Source organism: Myiozetetes cayanensis, unplaced genomic scaffold (genome assembly GCF_022539395.1).
Source record: "Myiozetetes cayanensis isolate MyiCay16 unplaced genomic scaffold, myiCay2020 scf6-25, whole genome shotgun sequence".
Taxonomy (NCBI): domain Eukaryota; kingdom Metazoa; phylum Chordata; class Aves; order Passeriformes; family Tyrannidae; genus Myiozetetes; species Myiozetetes cayanensis.
The window spans coordinates 4,118,597-4,140,777 of record NW_026087853.1 but is presented as its reverse complement, the minus strand read 5'-3'; the positions used below and the strand labels follow the sequence as shown (position 1 = coordinate 4,140,777).

Genomic DNA, 22,181 nt, shown 5'->3' with positions numbered 1-22,181 from the left:
ATATTTATGTTGGATATGAGGAAGAAATTCTTTACTATGAGGTGGTGAGAAGAGATTGCCCAGAGAACCTGTGCACTTCCAGCACTGGAAGTGTTTAAGGCCAGGCTGGATGGGACTTTGAGCAACTTAATCACAGCAGGGGGATTAGACTAAATGAACTTTAAAGGTCCCTTCTAACCTAAACCATTGTATGATTCTCTACACATCCCTCTGTCTAGAACAAAAAGCCCAAATCTTTCTGAGTAGAACAAATCCTGTGTTTGGCCTTAGCAGCAAATAGGGTGTTTCCAATGCATACCTTCTCCACACACACACAATCCAATGAGGGGAATGGAGATTATACTCAGGAAACATTTCCTGGAAGTGTGCAGAAGTCATTTCCCTCTCCTTGGCTGCTCTTTCAATTTAACAGCTCAGAAATCAGGAGAATAACTTTATCCCCTTTCTGCAACTATGAATGGTCTCACACTCTCCCTCCCAGTAAAATGCTTCCAGCATAGGCACTTCAACAGAAGAGTCTGAGAGCATCTCACAGCTCTGTAATTATCTCCTCTTCCTCATGGGAGATGGTCCTTCAGGAGAAAGAGGGATCCAAATTCATATCTCTCAGATTCCAGGTGAGTGCTCTTCTCACTCCCTTCTGAAACACAAAACCCATCTCTTCTCCTCCTCATCCTCCCATCTGGCAGACCTAGTCCTGAAACCAAAAGCCTTCATTGTTTTGCCTCTGCCTTGAGCTGAAAGTCTTGAGTGAGGGCAGAAAGTAATTTGACTTTTTGCTATTCTTCTCTACAAAGTCAGAAAACAGAAAGAAGTAAACATAAAAGCGTAAGCAAGAAATAAAAGAACAGAAATTCCACACATTTACTGAGACTGAATGGATACCAGCGCTCCTTAAGGCATTTAATTAGCAAGCCAATGCCTAATACACATTTTAAACAGTGGGTCATCCATCAAAGCACACACCACACAGCAGGCTTTCAGAATAAAATGCTTCTGTAGTAAGAAATTATCCTCACACAATTGTCTTGTGGGTTTGACTCCTGCTGGGATAATATCTAGATCAATAATAGAGGAATTTTCAAAAACTACATTAAAGCCATAAAAGTCTACTCGTAACAGGAGAACTCTAGAAATATATTAATAGAGCAAGCCATCTCCCTAAGACTCAGGCACAAAATGCAAAATGAATGTGTTAGGAAAGCAAATGCAATATTCAGGGAAAGGAAGGGAAAAGGTGATTCACCAAAACCATTCAGGGAAGCAGTCTGGCTTTTTCTTTAAATTTAAAGTAATTTGGTAAGAGATAATCACGTATAAAAACCAGTGTTAGAGGATCATTACAGGTAATAGCCCAGCTATACAGGCTAGAACAACTACACCTCTCCAATTACATCCGTTCTAACACTATATTCACAAAATAAACGGTGAAAACAAAAGTTCTTCCTGTAAAGGAAAAGGTCAGAGCAGTAAAATGCCTGTAATTTACCTGAGAGATCTTTAAGGAAGAAAATGTCAACTGTCTTATGAATACCTGACATGAATAAACAGCACAGCATCAGGGATATAGGTTGAGAGAGCATTATCTAACAATCTGAACTTTAATTAGCCAAGAGTCCCCACAGAGAATAGCAGCCAATTCTAAGGTTTAGGGCAGATAATACTGTACATCAAAAGAGTGTGACTTTTCTCAAGAATCCTGTCCCCCAAACTTTCCCTGTTGTGTCATCTATGCCCACAAGGAAGGAGGCAAGAGGAATATCTGGGGAGCAGAAATTACCAATAAATCAGAAAAGTCTGTATTTAAGGTCAGAGAACTGGCTGTGAAGAAACTGTGACTTTTGTCAGATAAAAGAGTGAGCACCACCTCCTAATCAAGCTGTAACAGGAACTGGGATAACTCCAAACACAGAGGGAAATATTGGCACATCAAACACTGAAAATCAGGCTAGAAAATACTGTGAAGTCCACCCTCACGTTGGCAGGTAAATGTTCTGGCTACTCTACGGTACCTTTATTTTTTTCAAATGACACACAATCTCTCAGTTTTATGAAGCATCACAACGTGCCAAAGAAGCGTCCTGAGAGGTCTCATCGCTTCCTAAAACACACTACCAGAGTTAAAATACAGAGCCTGGTAGATCTTACTAAATTAACACCACATAGATCATCGACCAGCAAGAAACACAGAGGAAGAGTTTATGTGTCCCTGTAACCTGTGCTGACCGAGGCCACGTTTGCTGTGGGAAACCAGGGAAATCCTGTGCTTTCACACACACACACAAGGGTGTCTTTGTGATTTTCCAGAGTGAAAGAGAAACTCACAATGAAACTTAGGAACTTGTTTAAATATGGTCCAGAGGAGGAAAGGATTTGAGCATGGATCTAGGTACATTTGGACTTGAAATACTCCCAGCTACAAGAGTGATTTTCAACCCTTCACTTCCTAAAAGACAGTAACAGCAGCAAAGATACAAATTAGTGGGACTGAGGCATATTTGTCCTCATACAGCAGCAATCCTATTGCCTGGTCCCTGTTACAACCCCAGTTCCAAATAACTCTGTAGTACCCCTGCACCAGGTGCCCCCTTGCACTGAGACAAAACAAACCTGATGTAGGGAGACCAAGCAGTGCTCCTGATTATTTTGAGACTAGCCACCATTAAAGTGCTAAAAAACTTCCTAGAAGAGCCTCAAAGGAGCAGAATTATTATCTAATTACAATAAATCTAAACAAAAATGGCTTGTAAATTTTAGGGGTTAAAGAGAAAAAGGATCTTAAATTTCAAGTGACATTATGCAATCAGGCCAAGATTGTTTAATTTACCACACGCTGGGTAATAGCCTGAGAAGTCTCCATGTTTCCAGAACTAAAATAGGCTCTTTATTAACAGGGTGATTTGCAGAGAGGCCGTGGGCAGAGCTGGCATTCACGCCGTTCATCTCCCCAGAGCATCCTCCAAACATTTCCTTCCTGTGGTGTGCACTCCTCTTTCCAAGATCTATTCAGGTTACTACAAAGATTTTTCTTTTAACAGGTGAAAAGTTAAAGCCAAATGAGACCAAAGTGCAGACTGTCATGGCACCAATAACAGACACAGAGGGTCAAGGAAAATCTCCTGTAAGAACATGATGTGAGAAGACTTCGCCATATGTCAAGGCTGAGTGGGAGAGAAGCTATTCAGGGCTCTCCAAGATGCTCAACTTCGCTCTGTGCCTAAGTTTGTTATAGATTTCTCCTTCTGTAAGAAATTAGAACTACCAGCAATATGTGTAAAAGGTCTGTGAAGAGAACATGAGGAGAAGAGAAGTCTCAGGCAGAGCCTGAATATGCCATGATCCCAGTCTGGACTCAGCACTTCCCAAAGGTCCTTCACCCCTCCAACCCGAATAGGCCAGAGAATCTGCTCAGCTGGAACAGCGTTTGATACACCCTTGGGGCACAATAATGGCTTTACTCCCACAAATCTTTATGTTTTGTGACCAAGGCACCTGCCAGGGGGCAACATAGACTCTCACACATATGAAGGTCTCAGACCTGGAGGGCAGCAGGACGTGGGGTTATCTAGGGTTTACCCTGACCACTTTCCTCACAAAGGAAAGTCTCATATCAGGAGCTGTGGGTGTGTGCAGCTATCACTCTACACCCCCTAACAGCAGCTCTGTGTGCTCAGAAGCCTCTCTGGATTTGAGGGTGACTTGGCACACCCAAGGACTAGTTTATAGGCATTTGTTTGTAATGAAAGGATTAATCTTGAGCTTAGTGAGGAAAGGGACAGAGTGCCAAATTTCTCAGTGAAAGCAGGCTTCAACACCTGGTTTCATTGAGTTTCTGAACAGCTATTTAACCAGTATTAATATTACTTCCAAAAAGAAAAGTAAGAGCGACCCTGCACCATGTTGTACCAGAGGAAGATTTTGATGGAGAGACATATCTTCAAATGATCTCTCTAACTTGAGGGTGCATTAAAATCAAGCAATTGTATTTCAAAATTAAAACATTCTATGGAAATAAAAACAAAGGGCACTTTCATGGCTCTTCCCTCTAATGAACTTCTGCAGATTTTAGAATGTGTTCAGGCCAATTTTCTAAATAGCTATGTTTTTAAATGCATTTCATCTCTGTTTGTATAAAAGAGTCATTACATTAGTCCATAGAAGATCATAAAACTCTTCCCTTCTGTGCCATAAATTTTTAGTTTCTGTCATTGTCTGACATTTGGCATATGCACTGGCAAATTATACAGCATAATTCATTCACTGTTCACCTTGTGTTCGTTAAGTTGTTAGAAAAGAGACATTTAACTTCTGCTAAAAAGCTTTCTAAAGAGATGGTGGTACAGATCAAAGATAATTGGAACCAAGTCCTGCAGTCTTCACTCTGGTAAAATTTCCAGTAAAAATCCATAAAAATCCCTGTGGGTTAAGGAGAAGAATTCAATAACTATATACAATTAATGGGAAGATTTTCATGGACTTCAGCAAGTCTTTGATCCAGACTCTTCCCTCTAAGTATTTTAGCTGCAGGTAACCAATCAGGAAACCAAGTTTAGTAAGAGGGAAAGCAAGAATCAGGACTTGTTCTCCACAAGAAAAGAACCTCCGTGTTGAGGCTACAGATCTTAGGCTCCAAGTTCTTCAGCCTTTTTCATGCAAACAATACCCTTGCATTCCTGCACTGTGCTCCTTGTGGCTGGAGGGCAAGTGGCTGAACCTGGGTCTGTGCTGCACCCCTGCTGGTGTTGCTTTTTCAGATACCTGTGATCGAAAACTTTATGAGTGTGACACAGAGATCTCAAACTGCTTAATCACCTCATCGTTGTTGCCTGACAATGCTGTCTGTTCTTCATCCTCCCTGTAACTCTTCACTGGGGGAAAAACACAGATCGGGCTTCAGGCAGTCTGCTGCCCTTGGCCAAGAAGCCAGAGGACATGGCAGACTTTTGGCTCTCAGGTGGACTTTCTGGGGAGAAAAAGGGGACCAAAGGCTTAGGGAGGTTTGAGGAATGAACCTGAGAATCATCTACTTCTTCAAAGCTCTGGAAAGTCTGTGAATGTCATATTGTGTACATATTTTTAGACCTCGCCCAACTCTGTATGTTAAACAATTTTTCTGGTAAATCAGTAAAGACACACACAGAGACAAACACAAAGACACAACACACAGAAAACCACTTGTAAAATAATTGGCATATGCAAAGACAAAGTAGCAAGCAAAGGACTCGAAAACTTTCCCACACTTCCGTTCCCCTGCAGCTCCTGCTGAGGTGGAGAGGGAAAATTCTTCTGTGCAGAAGAAGCAGCTCAGATGTAACCTGCTCAGGGTAGTACCACCAACAACACATAAATACAGCACGTGGCTAACAGGCACTGCCAACTCCATCTGCCAGCAGCAGACGAACTCGGGAGACCAATGTAAATTATAACCTTTAAAAGTGAAGATACGCATTTGAGCACGTCCCTGTGATGCCCTTCCCCTCCTGCTGCCAACACGTGCTCTGCATAGGAGATGACTGTACCCTCATTAGTGTGTGAATGCCCGCCAGATGGGGGAAGGAGGGTTCAGTACTTACTATATATACACATAGCCTTGCTCTGTCAGGATGGAAACACAGAGGCTTTTTGCTGATCTCCCTGCCAGCAGCATCAGGGACGCACAACAGCAGGGTATTTTCACCCACCAGTGCATGAGGAAAGGAGCAGTGGGGTGTTTGTCGTGTTTGTGGACATGTGAGTGAACGAGCCAGCTGTCAAGTGTGGTCAGGCCACTGCTTGCTCTTGAGCATGGAGTGTAGGATATGGTTGCCAAGACCCACTTTGATAATCACCACGGCAAACCCCAGCAGCTGAACAAACGGGCACTGCAGGCAAAGGGCTGGAGGGACCTGTGTCAGGGACGCTGCCTGGTTTGGGAGGGAAAGCACCTTCTTCCACCTCGAACCTCACATCAACCACACTGCTACAGGTGGGGAAACTGGATCCTGGTTTTACACACTGTGTAAGGTCTGTTAAAAATCTGCAGTATAAACTTAATGACAACTGCTGTCACAGCTCCATAAATTTTCCTGCTGCTGCACAGAGGACAGCACTCCCTGGGCAGAGAGGACAGAGCAAGGATGCTGGGAGCACCAAAGCCAACTGCTCCCAGCACCATCCCAGCACCACTCTGGGAGCAGCACCACATCTGACCCTCTGGTCTGGTTTGCCAGTCTGACAATAAGCCTGCTGTTCCTTCCAGACAATTGCCCTCAATTGGAGGAAAAAGCTAAGTGTTCCTATTCTGATGGAAAGGAAAAATATTTTAGACATTAGTTTGTAAATGGTCAGTGAACAGCTACCATAAAAAATGATTATTTTTATGTAGGTTGTTAAAAATAAGCTTCTTTGAAATTTTCTTAAATAAAAATTATTTCAAGGTGTAACAACCCTGTGGCCTAAATGTGCTATGATCTATTCAAATAATCAAAGCACATAAAACTGAACATTCCTTTTCAGCCAACTACCTGCATTTCACTACCTGCAGGTCATGCAAGCTCTACAAAGCTTATTCAAATGCCCAGCAAAAGTTGTTAAGTTCTATTTATATGTGTATCTTTTGGGTGATTAAGATAAAAAAAAGAAAAATTATTCTAGCTTAAACTAAAGTCTGCTCTTCACTTAAACAGCTTGCCAAAAATCCTGAGTAAAATAGCATCTTTAGTAATTAAATCACATATTTTGCCATTTTCTAAAACAACTGTAAGATTAAAATCCTGGGTCCATGTACATGAGGCTGCATAGTTAAACAAATGTGCTTTAACAGAGTGTACAATTTTGACTACTATAGGAAATTTTGGAAAGGCCACATGGATACAGCACCCTTGGGCTGCTCCTGTAAGGGCGCTGACCCGATTGCAACTCCCTGCAAGACACAGCAGAGCCCTTTTCCTAAGACAGATGGGTAAGGGTGGAGGGATGGAGTAGAGGAGCTTGGCCTGGTTTGATACATTATTGGCTGCTTGACTTTGACTTCAGTTTTACCAATCCCCAAAGCATGACTGCATCACTTGTTATGACAGTGGCTGCTATTTCTCACAAACATTTGGAAGCATCCAGGCACTGGGGAATCTGTAGCAAATCCTTGATATGTTTGCTACTGACTCAGTGCCTGAGCAGCAGACAGCTCCATGTCAACTTAATATCTCTGTATTAATAAAAGTAACTCTACCCAGGGGAGAGGAAAACGATCACCATTCAAATACACAAGTGTCCTGATTAGCAAAGGACAAGGGGGAAACATTTTCTATATCACCATGGAAACTTAAATAAAGGACCCATAATTACAATCTAAATTCTGGAAAGATAATGAATACATCTTGAGATCTGCAGATGTTGTGTAGCATATACATATTTCTAGCAACTTCAACTCAATTACTTCTATGCAGCATCTGTTTTACAAATCAACTTCCCACTGCTCATAAGGAGACATGTGGGATTATTTTTTCTGTCCCCCTAGAGGAGACAGTGGGGGAGGAAGGAGGGTGACCTCTTTTTCTGGCAAGGTATTTCAAACTACCACTATTTATTCAGAAATTTCAAACACCCAATCAGTTAAAGTTAGCTTACAGGCATCCAAGTACACTAAGCTAAAATGCATGAAATAAATAATTCAAGATTTCTCTGCAGTGTTACCAAGTATAAAGAATAACTTATCATTTGCTCCAAGCTTAGCCAAGGAAAAAAAAATTACTGAATAAAATACATAGTGTAGGTAGGAACTATAGATGTACTGCATACATCCTGTGTGCCTGAGTGTTAAAGAAAAAAAAACCAAAACAAAACAAAAAACAAAGCAACAAAAAACATTCATTTTGGCTGAACAATGAAAACTGTGCAAATGCCAGATTTCTGGTTTTCCTATACGTTTAACGCTGCCCTTGTGTGTCCACTTCAGTCTTAAAGGTTTTGGTTCTGCTCTACAGAAGTCAGTGAGAGTTTCAATGGGAGCATCACCAAGCCCTGAAGGAAACAGAAATACTATACAAAAGAAATGTATTTGATCAAATAACCAGACCATATCAGTGCATCTATGCATAATGCATACACCCAGAGCATCCCAGGAGCACTCGTTGTCATGTTTTTTGCTATTAGAGAAACAGTCACATTGGCCTGGCCTTAAAATTTTCATTATCAGGATGACAGAGAGAAACAGTGATCTGCCACAGCTCCTACCTCAGCAAAACCCAGAACTGCACACAGAAAAAAAGGGCTTTCCTTCTGGAAAACTGGAAGGGTCTGACACAAACCAGGGATTTGTTAAAGTTTCTCAGAAAAAGAAGGAACATTTTGTAAAGGGAACACGCAGCAACACACGTGGAGTTGCTCCTACCCATTCCTATGCAACTACAGCTCTGTTTGGAGTTCTTCTTTTCTGGCTCTTACTGTCACAGCCACTGGAACTGAGAGTTCAAACTGAAGAACACAGTAATGCAACTACGTGATTTACGGGCTTGACTGAGGAGAGCGCCCAATCCAAACCATTCCCCTAGACTCCAATTTATTTAAAATTTATGGAGTAGACTCATGCCTCTACCCATACCATTATGGCCAAAGAGATTGAGCACAGTGACCAGGCATCACCGACTAAAACCCACTGGCCACTTACTAACAAGGAGAAGGCAGCCTTCAGATGGGCTTTCTCCTTGCACCCACCACCATGTGCTTTTTTTTTGCCCCCTCCTGCTAAGTGTAATAACTAGGGAATGATTTGGTGTCCAGTGTTACAGGTGAGGTTCACCCCTCTCTGCTGAGTGTCAAACTGACAGTGCTCTGCTTTTTGTAACACCTCTTCATTTGTCTTTACCTCATGACCAAACCAATTGGGAAGCTACACGAGGTGAATGCATTCAGGTGTTTACATGCAATGCAGGCAGAGAGAATCACAGCTTGGAAGCCTTCAAACCAGGGGATATTTCCAACAAAAATAAGTTTTAAAAAAAAAAATAAGCAAAACAACAGAAAAGTCAGAGAGGAATCAGAAGACATTATTTGTCTCTGGCCATCAAGCACCTCTACAGTGGAACAACATGACAGTCAGAGCCAACACAGTCCAATTCTGTGCACTGCTGTGCAAAGAAATAGAGAACTGCCCACAGAAAACAGCATTAAAACCAACATATTTTCCTGTTGTTTCTTTCCTACTCCCAAATTTGGATTTTAAAAAGAGGCACATGGGATTCAGCTTCAAACTGATTCTCATCGTGCTGTCCAGGGTTCTTCCACGGCTACAGGAAATGGCAGCCAAGAGGCTGAACCACAATCGTCCCTGATATTCCCAATCTCCTACTTTACATTTTACATGCGGAGTAAGTATGAGTCAGGCTTCATTTATGTTTCTAGGTTCTATTAGCACAGGCCCAGGATTTGTGGAGAAGTGGAAGAAAAAAGAGATTACACACTGTAGGAGACACCGCTAAGCCAGGAAACCCCCTGGTGTGGATGCAGTTACATCCATGAGTCAGCCTACACCTCTTTGACAGCACAGGTTAGGTTGTTTGCAGAAAACATGCAGCTGCAGAGACAGAAAAACACCTTCTGTCAGCAGATGTCTTGTCTACACTGGGGACGCTGCAGGGCACAGGTGTAGCTGTGTGTGCTCTGGGGTGTGGGTCTGCAAATGCTCATGGACTCGGAAACTAAACCATCTGCTGGATGCCAATGGCTGATGAAGTAGAAGACACTGTCCTTTCTTTTCAACAACAACAACAAAAAAGTTTCAGTTTTATCAATATTATTTTTATGACAGTTTTCCTGGTAGCTTTTGTACCACTGTGGGTTGAATCACTTCAGGTTCCCCATCCATCACCTCTTCTATTTGTTTTCTTAGCTTCTTATAATGCAAGGGAGTCACTTTGTAAGCTTCCTCCACTACATTTAAGGAAGTTTCTCTGAATTGCCAGTAGGTCCTTTCATCTAGCAAGAATCAAACTGGCCAAGGAAACATTTAGGAAACCCAGGTCACTGAGTCTTGTTCCTCTGTAAAGCTGTTTCACTACTCCACACTCACAACCTGTGAGACTCAGCATATGCACATACCATTCATAGCACCCAACCACCAGCTTCACACCCACAGGCCTTTGTTGGCTGGTTAACAGGGTAGAAACAAACTCCCTCAAAAAGATGTTTGTTTGGATTTGCTGCAGATAACAACTGCATTGCAACAAGGCAGATATTTATTTTCCCACTGATTTTTCTAGTTAAAACTTTGCTTGCTGCCGGAGGGTTGATTCACCACAGTCCCCCTTTACTGCTGCTCTAAGACCTCTGATACCACAGCACTCCTGGGAAAATCACTGACTTTGGGAGCAGCAGTGGCTGAGGATGTGGTGCAACAAGACTCACATGCCTTCAGGACCAAGGCAGTCATCCAAAAGGGGCAACCCTGTCCTCCTCCCCTTCCCCTCTTCCCCTTGTTTCTGTTTTAGCAATCACGGAGCCAACTCACCTGATTCAAAAGTCATAGGGAAGCGGCTGGTAACTCTCGGCTGAAGGAACAGGCTGGTCCAGTTCACCACACAGTGGCTTGTTCACGGGGCCAGGCATGGGAAGTAGCACTACTTTGTGACAGGGGAAGGACGTTGTGTCTCAGCTGCAGATTTACATCAGTTACTGGCAATTGCAAAACTCAGGCCCAAGGGTTTTATAGCTACATTATTTATGGCAATAAGCCTAGACCCCAAAACTGACCTTGCAACGCGGAGTTTCAGCAAACCTCAGGGCTCTCATTAATCCAAATTCAGGGCTTTCTCTCCAGCAGTACCACCACTCTCATACTATTTGCTGGAAAATACTCCCACACAGATTATGCTGCTACTGTATAGACAGTAGGGGCTTGAATCTCTCACAGCTTGAGAAGAGAAATGCCTCCAAGTGCTCAGCTTGGGGTGGGGCAAAGCCTCAGGCACAGTGCAAAGAGTCTCTCCAGAGATGCTTTATCTCACGTGGGTACTGAGCTCTCTAGATAGGGGAGCACCTGCCTGGACATTAGGGAACTTTCAGATAGGGCGATGATGCCATGAGGCCTATTTTCATGGTCATGAACAGGGATTTTCTACAGATTTTCCTATGGAATGATCTAAGATTCAACCAAAGTCACTCGTGTTGGTCCACAAATAAGTACTGATGAAGCCTCCCCAAGTAAATCTGTGAAAACTGCGTGAGAATCACACAAAGAGCATCTGCAGAGGTACAGTCCAACCACACCTTCCTCATTACCTGGAGGGCCCCTACAGCCCAACAAGAACATCCATTGTCTTAAAAACTGCACAGTTTTACCTCCATGAGTGTAATCTCCCTATTTTCTTTCATTGCAGTCTTTCCTTTTGGTTATTAAACCTATTTCAGGAGCCTATGAGGTCTCTCAAATGATGGCTGCTACCACCAGGTCCTCACAACAGCTGAAAATTAACTGGGCACAAGGAAATCGTATCCACACTCCAATCTGGCAAGAGGTGGAGGTCAACACCACCTCACCTCTTGGCAGAGTGATCCTGTCTCATCTAAGCTTACATTAGTGTTTTTGTGCTGTTAAGCAATGCAAAGGGGTCAGAGGGGAATGGAGATGGATTATCCATGCTTCCCTAGGCACATGCAGGCCAAACTAGCAACAACTGCAGTGCAAAAAAACATAAAACCCTACACATCAAAAAAAAAAAATAATTTAAAAAAAAAAGACAACCAGTACAGTACTACTGTTTGTATCAGCACACAGAAATACTATGTCCCAGCTCTGCACAGAATGCTGCTAGTATGCCTGCATGTAACCTCCACCACAACACAATGAGATCATTCACACCTGCCTCGTCTGTAGTAGGAGATGGAAGGTGAGGAGGTAAGGTTTCTAGGAGAGAGGCAGCATTTCCCAGATGCTACCAAGATGCTGTTTATTGGTAAATGAGGTCTCTTGAGTCCTAAACAACCTTCCCAGAGGAAGATAGAGTCGCAACTGCCATATGGGGAGTGGGAAGAGGATGTCACTTAGCAAGAGTGGATCAGAAAATACATGCACAAACACACACACACACACAATTTGTTCTGCAACTGCTCTGAACAGCAGAATCCATTTCATCCTCCCAAATACATCCTTCTCCATACAGCTTATGCAACCTTCTAGATGACTAGAGGAGATGACAAGTACTCCTGAACAGATCATCCCTTCTCATGCCCCTAGGGAGAGAGGCAAGAGGAAGCTCTGCCCACCAAGCAAGGGACTTGGTGAAAGCCCATTCTACTGATCTACTATGGGCTGACAAAAGTACTGTGTCCAAAATCCCTGACTGAGGGTGAACAGCAAAGCTGACAGGCCCAAGACAGAGCTGGCAATGGTACCACCTTTGAAAATCTGCGGTTTGAACCACTCTTTGGCTTCGTTTCCCCAGCTGTAAAGCTGACACACCACAACCCACCCTCCTTTCAGGGCTATTGTGTGGTCTCATCGCCACTCATTTTTGGTGTCATGGATGAAGATCCCTTCTGCTTTGAAACACTGAAGAGACAGAATTGCAAAGGAGTACTTTAAATATAAATAGGAACACTGTACCACCTTCACAAGGACGAAAGTCTGTGCACAAACACCTTGAGTGGTTCTGAATTTCCCAGAAAGAAGGCATTCAATGCAAACTCACGTCTGCACTTCATTTCATAAAGCTGCAGACTTGTACGGCATTCTTCAGAGATCAGATGCATGTCTCTAGTCATGTTTGTGCTTCACCCCACTCGAGCTGCCAGGAGTATTTCCTGTGAAGTTTTTTTCTGTCCACCGTCTGCCTTTGCTTCCCTTCACTCAGTCCTTGAGGCATATTGATTCAGTGTACACTCTTTAAGTGTCCTGCTTGGAGTACAGGCACTGATTTTTATAGGGCTACATTCTGGCTAGAACACTGGCTGGCTCCATACCCAGACAGGTGATAAAATTCATAAACACTTCACTACTTTCATGGAGACTGACCATCTACCTATTTTAGTCTCAAGTTCAAGCAGAAATTTAATTTGTCACCTAATCAGCATCTTTTTGTCGTGGGTATATTTTGCTATATGGATTTATAGGACCTAATGAAAATTCACTTCTTACCTAGAATTTCCTGCCCATATGAAGGGTCATTTACTGAGGTCGAGAGTGTTCATATACACCAGAAAGAATAATTTCCTTTACTACAGCAATTACTGGCAAAAATCAATGACCCCCGTGAAGCTGGAGGCCAAGGTAAGTAAATGCAATAGTGGTTTCTAGTTTTAAAAACTCCCAGGGCCTCAGAGGTGTGCCTGCCCTTGTACATGTATTGAGGAGCACTATCCACCCATCTAGGCAAGATTTCTATTAGGATGTCATACTTCTTACCATTCCAAGGTCACAAAAATTATTTTAGTGCAACTAAATTGCCACCTATGGCTAGCATTGAGATTGCCTAGTTGATGGGGGAAAACCTCCAAGGACTTCTTGCAGCTGAAGTGTCGTGCTCACCTATATATTACACCAGTGTTTATGAACACAGTGTCAGACAGCTCGGGAGACTCTCCCATCACAGAACTTGCTATGCAAAAATAGTTCAGCTCTGATTCAGAAAGCTCAGCTCTGCTGGTATGTCTGTCCCCATGCCTTTTCAGGGTAGTGTCTGTTGAAACTTCTGACTTATTGGTCACTTTGGCTTCTTCTTTGCAAAGGACTTGGGCCCTGAGGAAGAAATGGGCTAAAGCCGTTTCTTTCATGGCACAGTTAGTGCTGTTCTTCACCTTTCTCATTATTACTGGTTTTTTCCCTATAGATTCATGCTGGGAAGTGGATGGACTGGCCAAGTCTACCCCTCTACTCGCAGTGCACTACTTTTTTATGTGATTTATTGCTCTGCTGTTTTTTGGGTTTTGTTTTGTTTTCAATTTTTTTAAGCCAAATGTGCGATGATGGATTTGGCAGCCGTGCTCTTGCCAGCCACCCCCAGTCAGCTGAGCAGCAGGATTTAAGCCACAGGGGGATGCAAAGGCTGCTCTCCCTCTGCTCTGCAAATGTGAGACAATTTCTCTATCAGAAACACTGAGGTCAGACAACAGACAAGGGTCTGCAAGAGCAAGTTCATCTGCAAAATTCACAACTAAATCATTGGTGGTGGCAGGGATCTGCATGAACTGCCTTCCCATCACTAACTTCTTAAAATAAAAACCTTGCATTGCAATATTTCCTGAATTACCTTCATTAATAAGCTGTGAATCAAAAGCACCCAAAGTGAAAAACTTCTCCTGCATCTGTTGGAAACCTTGCTACAACTTCAGTAGCATCACTTAATTACAGACCAGGGCTCAGCAGCAGCCAAACCTGCACCCTGTGATTAGCATGCCTCGCAGTGTCTGACAGAAGTTTTACTCAAGAACCCAAAAATTTCATTGCTCAAACACTTTATTAAATCCCTAAGACTAAAAATGGTTTTCAACAATGTGTATGCTGCTTTAGAGCCTAAAAAAATCTACTCTGGGAGTTAGGAAACATTTCCTAGGAGGCAAAAATGTGATCAAAAACATATTTGGTAAAAAGGAGAAGGGGTAATGATGGTTTTTAGCTACAGCATTATTTTATTTCATCTCAGAAGCATGCTGTCAGTTTAAGGGAAGGGAACATCTATTGGATTTTGTTTTGCATCTCTTTTAAGAGAAAATGATTCTCATCTAGGGCTGTGGGTTTTTTTCCCCTAAACCCAATAAACTATATATTGGAATGACCTTGTAACAAGTTTCTGTGGCTCTTTAATCACCAGTGGCTGCTAAATGAAGCATATCTATTTTCTCTGTTACATTACTATTGGCAACCAGGTCTTCAGTAAGTGCCCAGAAATATTTCCATGGCAACAAAAAGCATTCAGCATTGCTACTGTTTTGTGCCAATTTAGCTTTAAAATATTCTATTGTGGAGAGAAATGTGGTACATTAAGTGAAATAAAGTCAAGATGCAATGTTCTGAAAAGAATGTAAGGATAAACAAGAAACATGTATTTTGCAGAATTGGGGGGGTGGTGAAACAACCAAATGAAAGGAAAAATCTTCAAAGCTCATTCTGATGCTACTAAATGGCTTTGCTGAATGTCAGCAAGTCCGTATACTTGCTTACATTGTCACTCAGGTTTAGGTAACAAAGCTAACAGAAATAAGGATACCTCAAATATCTTCTCTTGATCATTTTAATCCATGACTGAAATTTTAAGTTGCCAGGGTATTACAGTCTCTCTGCATGTCTAGGTTACCATCAGAAGAGTTCACACTCTTGATGTTACAGAATGAATCTAAAGGAAAAAGAGGAAATAAAGAGTTGAAAAATAAAATACAAAGAGCATGTGTGTTTTGGAAGTGAAAGTTCACTTAGAAGAGCAAAACGAGTTCTTTCACATCAAAGAGTTTGTGGAAGACATTTTCAAATCACAGTTCAGCACTTTCTCTCCCATCATACAACTTATTTCTGATAAAAAAAAAGGCATCAGTTCCCAGCCCTCTAACCCTCAAACAGCCAACTTTACGACTATGAAGTCCTGAAACCATTGGATGGCCCTTTGTGCAGTGCATTGCAGAGATTAAAAGATTAAAGCCTATTTGAGAGCATTTGGAGTGATGTTCCTTCTGGTGTGAAAAGCTATGCAATGCTCCCTAAAGTGCTCCATGTGGAAGTAGAGAGCTCTAGGAAGCAGCAAGGTAGGTGCTGGGGCCAGCCTTCCAGTCCATAATGGCTCCAGAGAGCTTACTGAGAAGGAAAAACAAGAAGTATTTAGAGGGACTCCAACAGCAACTTGATCAGCACCTGCTCTCAGCTGGGAGAGAGGTCCAGGGTGACCCTCCCTTTCAGCTGCAGTGATGGGTTACTCTGGCATCTGTCTGTCACACCAAATCTCTCATCAGGAAACTTCATCTGGTCCATCACACACTCCTAAGGACCCTCCTTCTCAGAAGTCCCTGCAGACAAGATTGCAGGTGACAAGCAGCTCTGACAGTGACAGCAGCCCATTCCTGGCTCTCATTTCCCTAAGAGCTCACCTCCTTTCACCTCCATCCACTGTCAGCAAGGGTGTAGTCCAGAGACAGGACAAAGATGTGGAGGCTACCATTGGAATGATGCATTTGGCACCTGGATGAGCCCCAGGATTTGCTGTGAATTGCTCTAACAGCCCCTCTTGGGAGTGTACAGGCTCTGCAGGAGGAAGGTATGCCCAGGATAGCACTTGTCAAGAGGATCCATGGCCCCAGCATTGCCTGAAAGGACCCTATTTGCCCTGCTCCATGACTTCTGTGCACACACTAGGCCCATAATCCAAGCACACACAGTAAATCCAGCCCTGTAGCAGCCTTGACTTGGTGCCTATGAAAAAACCCTGGGGCAGGATACCAGACAGGCGATGTGTAAGGATACCAGAAGGTAGAGGTTGGGTTCCAAGAGATACAGCTCTGAGGTGCTTAACCTGAGAACTGGCAGTGGTTCATTTGGAATATTAAACAAGCAGTCCCAGTTTGGGAGACAGAACAACAAGACCAAAATCTCTTTTTAATTATTTACTCCGTGGCCATAACATTGTGAGAAATAGTAATAAAGAAAAGAACTAATTTTAACATTCATTAGAGGACACCATCAAGGTTTATACCCTCTCAGTCCGATATTCCTATTAAATTCAAAAACAAACAGGCTGATCTTCAACAGTCTGCACGGAAAAGGCTAAATATGTACGACTTTCCTAGAAGCCAAGAGTGATGAAAAGCTCTTGGTCATAATAAAACACATATTTTCAAGAGCATCTACTGCTCGACTAAAAAAAAAAAAAAATTAGATATTTGAAGCCAAATTCTGAAAATTCTCAGTGAGTCAAGTTCTTCATCAGCTCCATATTGCAGATCCAGTCCCACCAGTCCCCTTTCCTCCCTTATCCCCATTCCTAGGATGTTTGCAAAGAGCAACTTTATCCCAGCAAGACCCAAGGATGGTGCCAGCAGGACTGCAGCTTTCCTGTGTGTGGTCAGGACATAAACCTCCACCAAACCTCTGGAACTCTGGAAACTTTCAGCATCACTAATTGTGATAGAGAGGGAGTACAAGTCACACGGCTGAACCTCAGCCCTGAATGCCATCGTCTGAAAAGCTGTTCCTGTCACTTAATGATCAGAAGTCATAGTTAGGCCTATTTTAAACTGAAAATATCAAACTCAGTTCTCCTTTCCATAATCTCCTGCCTGCTGTCCTCTTCAGTCTTATTTGAAAAGGCTGTGGGGGTGGTGGGAGGGGAGGAAAGCGATTTGGGAGCCTTTCATCCATAAAATCATGAGATATGTCTGGTTTTTTAGTACAGCATTTCACAGCACATGGCACAGTAACATCTTGAGATTGCTGGCACAAAGAAACAAGGTTTGAGATTATATATATCTTTAATAGCAATGACGCAAAGGCAGATGGTTCTCAAAGCAAAGGCTTAAGGCTAAACATTCCCTTTGAAGGGTCCTTCTACAAGAAGCTAAACAGGGAGGGGGAGCAAAACACTCCTTGCTGCAGTGACAAGGCCTGATTGCCTTCTAATACGCAGCCTTTCTCCCTGGAGATTTCCACTTACTTCAATGAAATTAGTCTCACGAATGAGAGAAGAACTGGAAAGGTTAAGATTTTTCTTTGGGATTTGGGGAGTTTTATTTTAGCTGTGGGAGACAAAGACAACACAGAACATAATGAGCAGATTAGCAACTAAATCAAATCAATACCAGGAAAAGAAAGGTCTGGATAATACTGTCAGGGTGCATGCTGGCTGCTTACCTGCAAAACTTGCCTTGTCATTATTACTTTTTAAGGAGCCACCCAAGCTGAAGTTGTGCTCATGACCTCCCATCCTCATAGAGGGCTCACCTTCTTCCTCAGCGATGGGAGGAAGCCGATCAAGTGGCTGGAGATCTTCACTTGTCCAGTAGGATCCATTGGCTGTCAAAGACCTGGTGTTTTCAACACACTGCTCTGGCAAGGTGCCGGTATTTTTAACTCGTTTTTGCCTCTGTGGACCCAAGTCAGAGCCATGAGGGAGGTTTTGTGAAGCAAGATTGGGACCCCCAATGTAATCATCTTCTCTAGGAGATAAATATTCTTCATCCCAGAGGTCCAGGTCTTGTTCATCATCTGATTCCTCAGAATAATCCTCATAAACTCCTCCATTATTCTCCAAGTCCTGATTCCTCTCTTCTTCTGACTTACGACCCACTCCACTCAAATTCAGCAGTGAAGCAGATATAGAGTCTCCTGCTTGTTGGAGAGCTTCATATATTTGAGACATCCAAGAAGACAGTGGCTGAAGGAAATTCTGAGCAGCCTCAGAAGCCATGTTTAATACTATGCCAGTATCTGGTGATCAGTTGTTCAGCTTTGCCAGCATGTCACTTATAATTCAGGGAGCTACAGAATAAGCACCATAAGAGATTACTGTAAATTGCTTGTCCATCAACACCTGTCGACACACTATCTACGTAAGATGTCTAGAACCGAGAGGGAAAAATGGAAAAAGCACTTCTCCCCATTGAGAACACCACTAGAAATCCAGAAATGATGGACAAATTACACATATTCCTGCTGAGATCTGGAAGGCTTTTATTCAATTGCTAAAACTTATATAAAAATAAAAACATAGAACATTGGAACACAAGTACCTTTTCGAAGCGCACACATTCTGGTTACAGCTGTCAAGAGACCTGGTAAAAAAAAAGTACAAAACAACCTGCAGTCAAAAATCTCAGGTAGTCTCCTGGCTCCAGCTTCTGCCACATCCTTAGTATTAACATGTCCTGGTGAGAAAGCTGAAGGGAGGACAATCTGGGGAGAATTATGTTTTGACTGAATAAAGTGACAGGCCTAAAGGACACAGTACCAGCCCATGACAGACAACTATCTCAAATGCATTGCTCCAGAAAGGCTGTGAAAAAGCTCCCTCTGCCCACAGAGTGACACAACACAGAGTTGTTTTACCCTTCATAGAAATGAAAAAAAAAAAAAAAAGAAAAAAAAAAAACCAAAAAAAACCAGAGGAGGTGGAATATTATAGGTATGAAATGACTGGGAACAGAAGCAAGTTAACAAAAGCACTGGTGTCATGTCAATATGATGTTTTCTCAAAATTCATCTAAACTCTAAATAAAAACATAACTTGCAGAAAGTTAGCATGCCTTTTTGCCCGATATACATCTTCCCACATTATCACAAGACAGATATTCTTTTAGGAACTCTGAGAAGAAGGAGAAACCTACAAATAGGATGATGGGTTTAGGAAGAAAGAATTAAACAGTTGCAGATTTTAGACTAAGAGACAACCAAAAAGAAGCAAAAAGAAGCTTCAAAAACTGACACTAGTGTCATGCTGAATTGATAGGTCTAAAAGCAATCAAATTATAAAAGGGTAAATACAATGTAAGCTGCAAGAAAATAAGCTCAGCAGCCAAGTGTATTACTTGTGAAATGCTCACCAGACAAATGGAGTGGGAATTCCAATATTTGGGATTTTGAAATGGAGCAAGGACTAAGGAGAACCCACCTTGTTTGGTGAGCAGCTCTTTTACAGATGAGATCAGTGACTTAAGAGGACTTTACCTTTTAAAACACCTGTGCCAAATAGTTTTGCTCAGTGATGCTGACTTGTGCTGCAGACACTTCCAACAGGTTTATTGGCAGCTTCAGCGAGTGCTAAGAATTACAGTCCTTGCAAGGGCAGTGAATGAATGTAGGTTACCAAAGCCATTTTAAAAGCTGGTGGCTGTTGCAAACTCTCTGTGCTCAGGGCACAGACTGTTCCAGGATCCGTCTGTCAGCCGCCGGCCTCTGGCTCAGCCGCCGGGACCCGGGTACAGCTCCCTGCCATACATTAAATCTTTGGCAAGGAACAGACAGTGTCATGGCCCAACCTCCCAGGTGAGCTGTTCCCTTCCTTGACTCTCCTCTTTCCAACCCTGCCCTTGGCAAAGCCTCTCTGCTTTGTGCAACTTATTTTCTCATAGACCTAAAGAGATGACACGCTCCCAACAACACATTTTCAGCACAATGCAGATTTGCTACCGGTAAATCACAGCAACAGAGAAGCCACTGAAGGAGACTTCTTGTAACTACTTGTGACAGTGGGGCTCTCCCAGGCATGGAAGGAGATAGACTCAGATGGGTAAGTACTGGCTATTAGATAAATCTTTAACTTGTCATTTATTTACAGGCAACAGCAAATCAATCTCTGATTTCTGATGAAATCAGCCTCCATCTCAGCAGCAAGATTCATGACAGCAGTAGCCCTGCTGTCATGAGGGATTCAGGTATCCAGGAGTGATAGCTAACCAATGCAGACAAAACATATGGGTGCTAAAATGAAGTGCTGATCTGCTCTAAAAATCAACAGAACGCAGCCTTGTGATATTTGCGTAGGGAATAACTAGCTCCTCTTGTTATTAGATTTCAGAGCTAACACTTAATTGGTCCAGCAGAGGCACCCCACTTCTCCTGGATGCTGTGGCTGACTGCACCATGCTCAGGCAAACATCGTGGTCCTGCACAAGAGACTCCAACACAGGCAGGTTCGTATCACAACCATAAAGATGGGAGAAGTTTTCAAGGCAAGATTTCACTGTAGTAAGGGAATTAATGCAGTGATTAACAGCCACCTGCAGGGCTTGGATGTGGTCACCCAGTCAGCCAAAGTGGCAGATAAAACTTGAACGTGAACTTTTATGCACCAAGTGGTTGCCTGGATCACCTTGCTGTAAGCAGGCTGGGGGAAAACACAACACAAACACACTGAAATAGTCACAGTGCAGAATTCTACCCAAGACCTGGAAATCGGTCTGGATTAAAACCGGACAAACACTACAAGTGCTTTGGTTTCAGTTGATAGACAATGGATAGACACTGAACTACATTTCACCCAAAAATTCCTAACCATGTTACAGTAACACCTGCAACTCACCCGTGCAATTTGCAATGCAGTACCTATACAATCCCTACATGCAAAAGCAATGCCTTTTCCAGGATGCCTGACTCTGTTTAGCCTTTGCTTGGCTTTTCCTCCTCTCTTTTCCATCTTACTGAAGACTCCACAGCCAGTGATACAGGGAACAACTGGAGTTCAACTGAATTATAAATCATTTATTTTTGTTCTTGCAGCAGATGGATAAAATGTGTAACAAGCTGCAGACAAGTTTAGGCAGGCAACAATTTTACAAACTCAACAGAGGATCAAAGGGGGCTGAGCTGTGTCACAGGCTCACTGTTTCCCAGGAGCTCTCTCCCTTAATTAGGAGATGCTGCTCTAACAGGGTGTTTATGATATATTTCACAACATGGCCTTTTCAACATAACGGATTTTTGCTTTTGAATTCTCTAACAGTTTTGACTTGCATTAGAAGGGAAAAAAAGTAAAATAACTGAGAAAAACATAAAATGTGTGGGAAATAAAAATCCATTTCTTTTCAAAAGTATTCAGAAAAAAAAAAAAGAGAGAGAGAAAGAAAAGTTTAGCAAATTCACTTCAAGTTCCATCTTCTAAAACTAATCATAAGAATTTTCACACCAAATCACATGCCTAACTCAAAGTTGTTATGCTTTTTTTTCCCCTCCTGGAAAATCCGATAGCTAAAAGGATCAATGTTAAGCTTCTCACAGAAACCATCATAACCTTTACTATAATCTATATTCCCTTGTCTTGATAGGATCATTATTCCTGAGTAGCATTCCCATTGGGAGGTGCAATTACTGTATGGCTAAAAAAAGAAGACTATGAGAGAATTCCAAACACTACCACAATGCAGAGGTTTGTAATCTTACCAAAATGTCTTTCAGGTTTCTTGATATGTAGGTTCCTAAAAAAGGTGCCATCAGATGTGCATTTCTTATAATTTCCCTTATTCAAGCTATTGCAGAGCAGAGACACAAACTTCCTTTGCTTCAGTCACTTTTTGTGTGGCCCCTGAAAAAGTTTTCTACCAAGCTCCTCCCTTGCAGGGAGTCTTATGGAGCACAGCTTGAAAATAGTGTCCCAAAATGTAATAACTGAACAGTTTTTGAGTGGGTTCTATTATTTCTGAAATAACAGATGAGGAAGAAATGCACAGACTCACCTCTCTGCCTCGGAATGCACTACCCCCAGTAGAGACACAGAAAGATGAAACCAGCTCCCAGCTTC

At 42.5% G+C, this 22,181-nt stretch overlaps 1 protein-coding gene across 5 annotated transcripts in view; it reads right to left on the bottom strand.

Moving 5' to 3' along the window:
• SYT16 (synaptotagmin 16) overlaps positions 1-22,181 on the bottom strand; it is a 65,455-nt gene that overhangs the window by 22,737 nt on the left and 20,537 nt on the right. Inside the window, exons 4-5 of one of the 5 annotated variants that reach the window (XM_050336761.1) lie at positions 18,679-18,720; positions 17,801-18,427 (exon numbers count right to left, since the gene is read on the bottom strand). The exons of 1 other annotated variant lie outside the window; for it this stretch is intronic. In XM_050336761.1, the coding sequence (XP_050192718.1) occupies positions 17,801-18,356 (556 nt within the window). In that variant the 5' untranslated portion in view covers positions 18,357-18,427; positions 18,679-18,720. Of the gene's footprint in view, positions 1-15,176; positions 15,278-17,800; positions 18,428-18,678; positions 18,721-22,181 lie in introns of those variants that run through there. 3 more of the 5 variants (XM_050336763.1, XM_050336762.1, XM_050336766.1) reach the window with 3 other exon arrangements.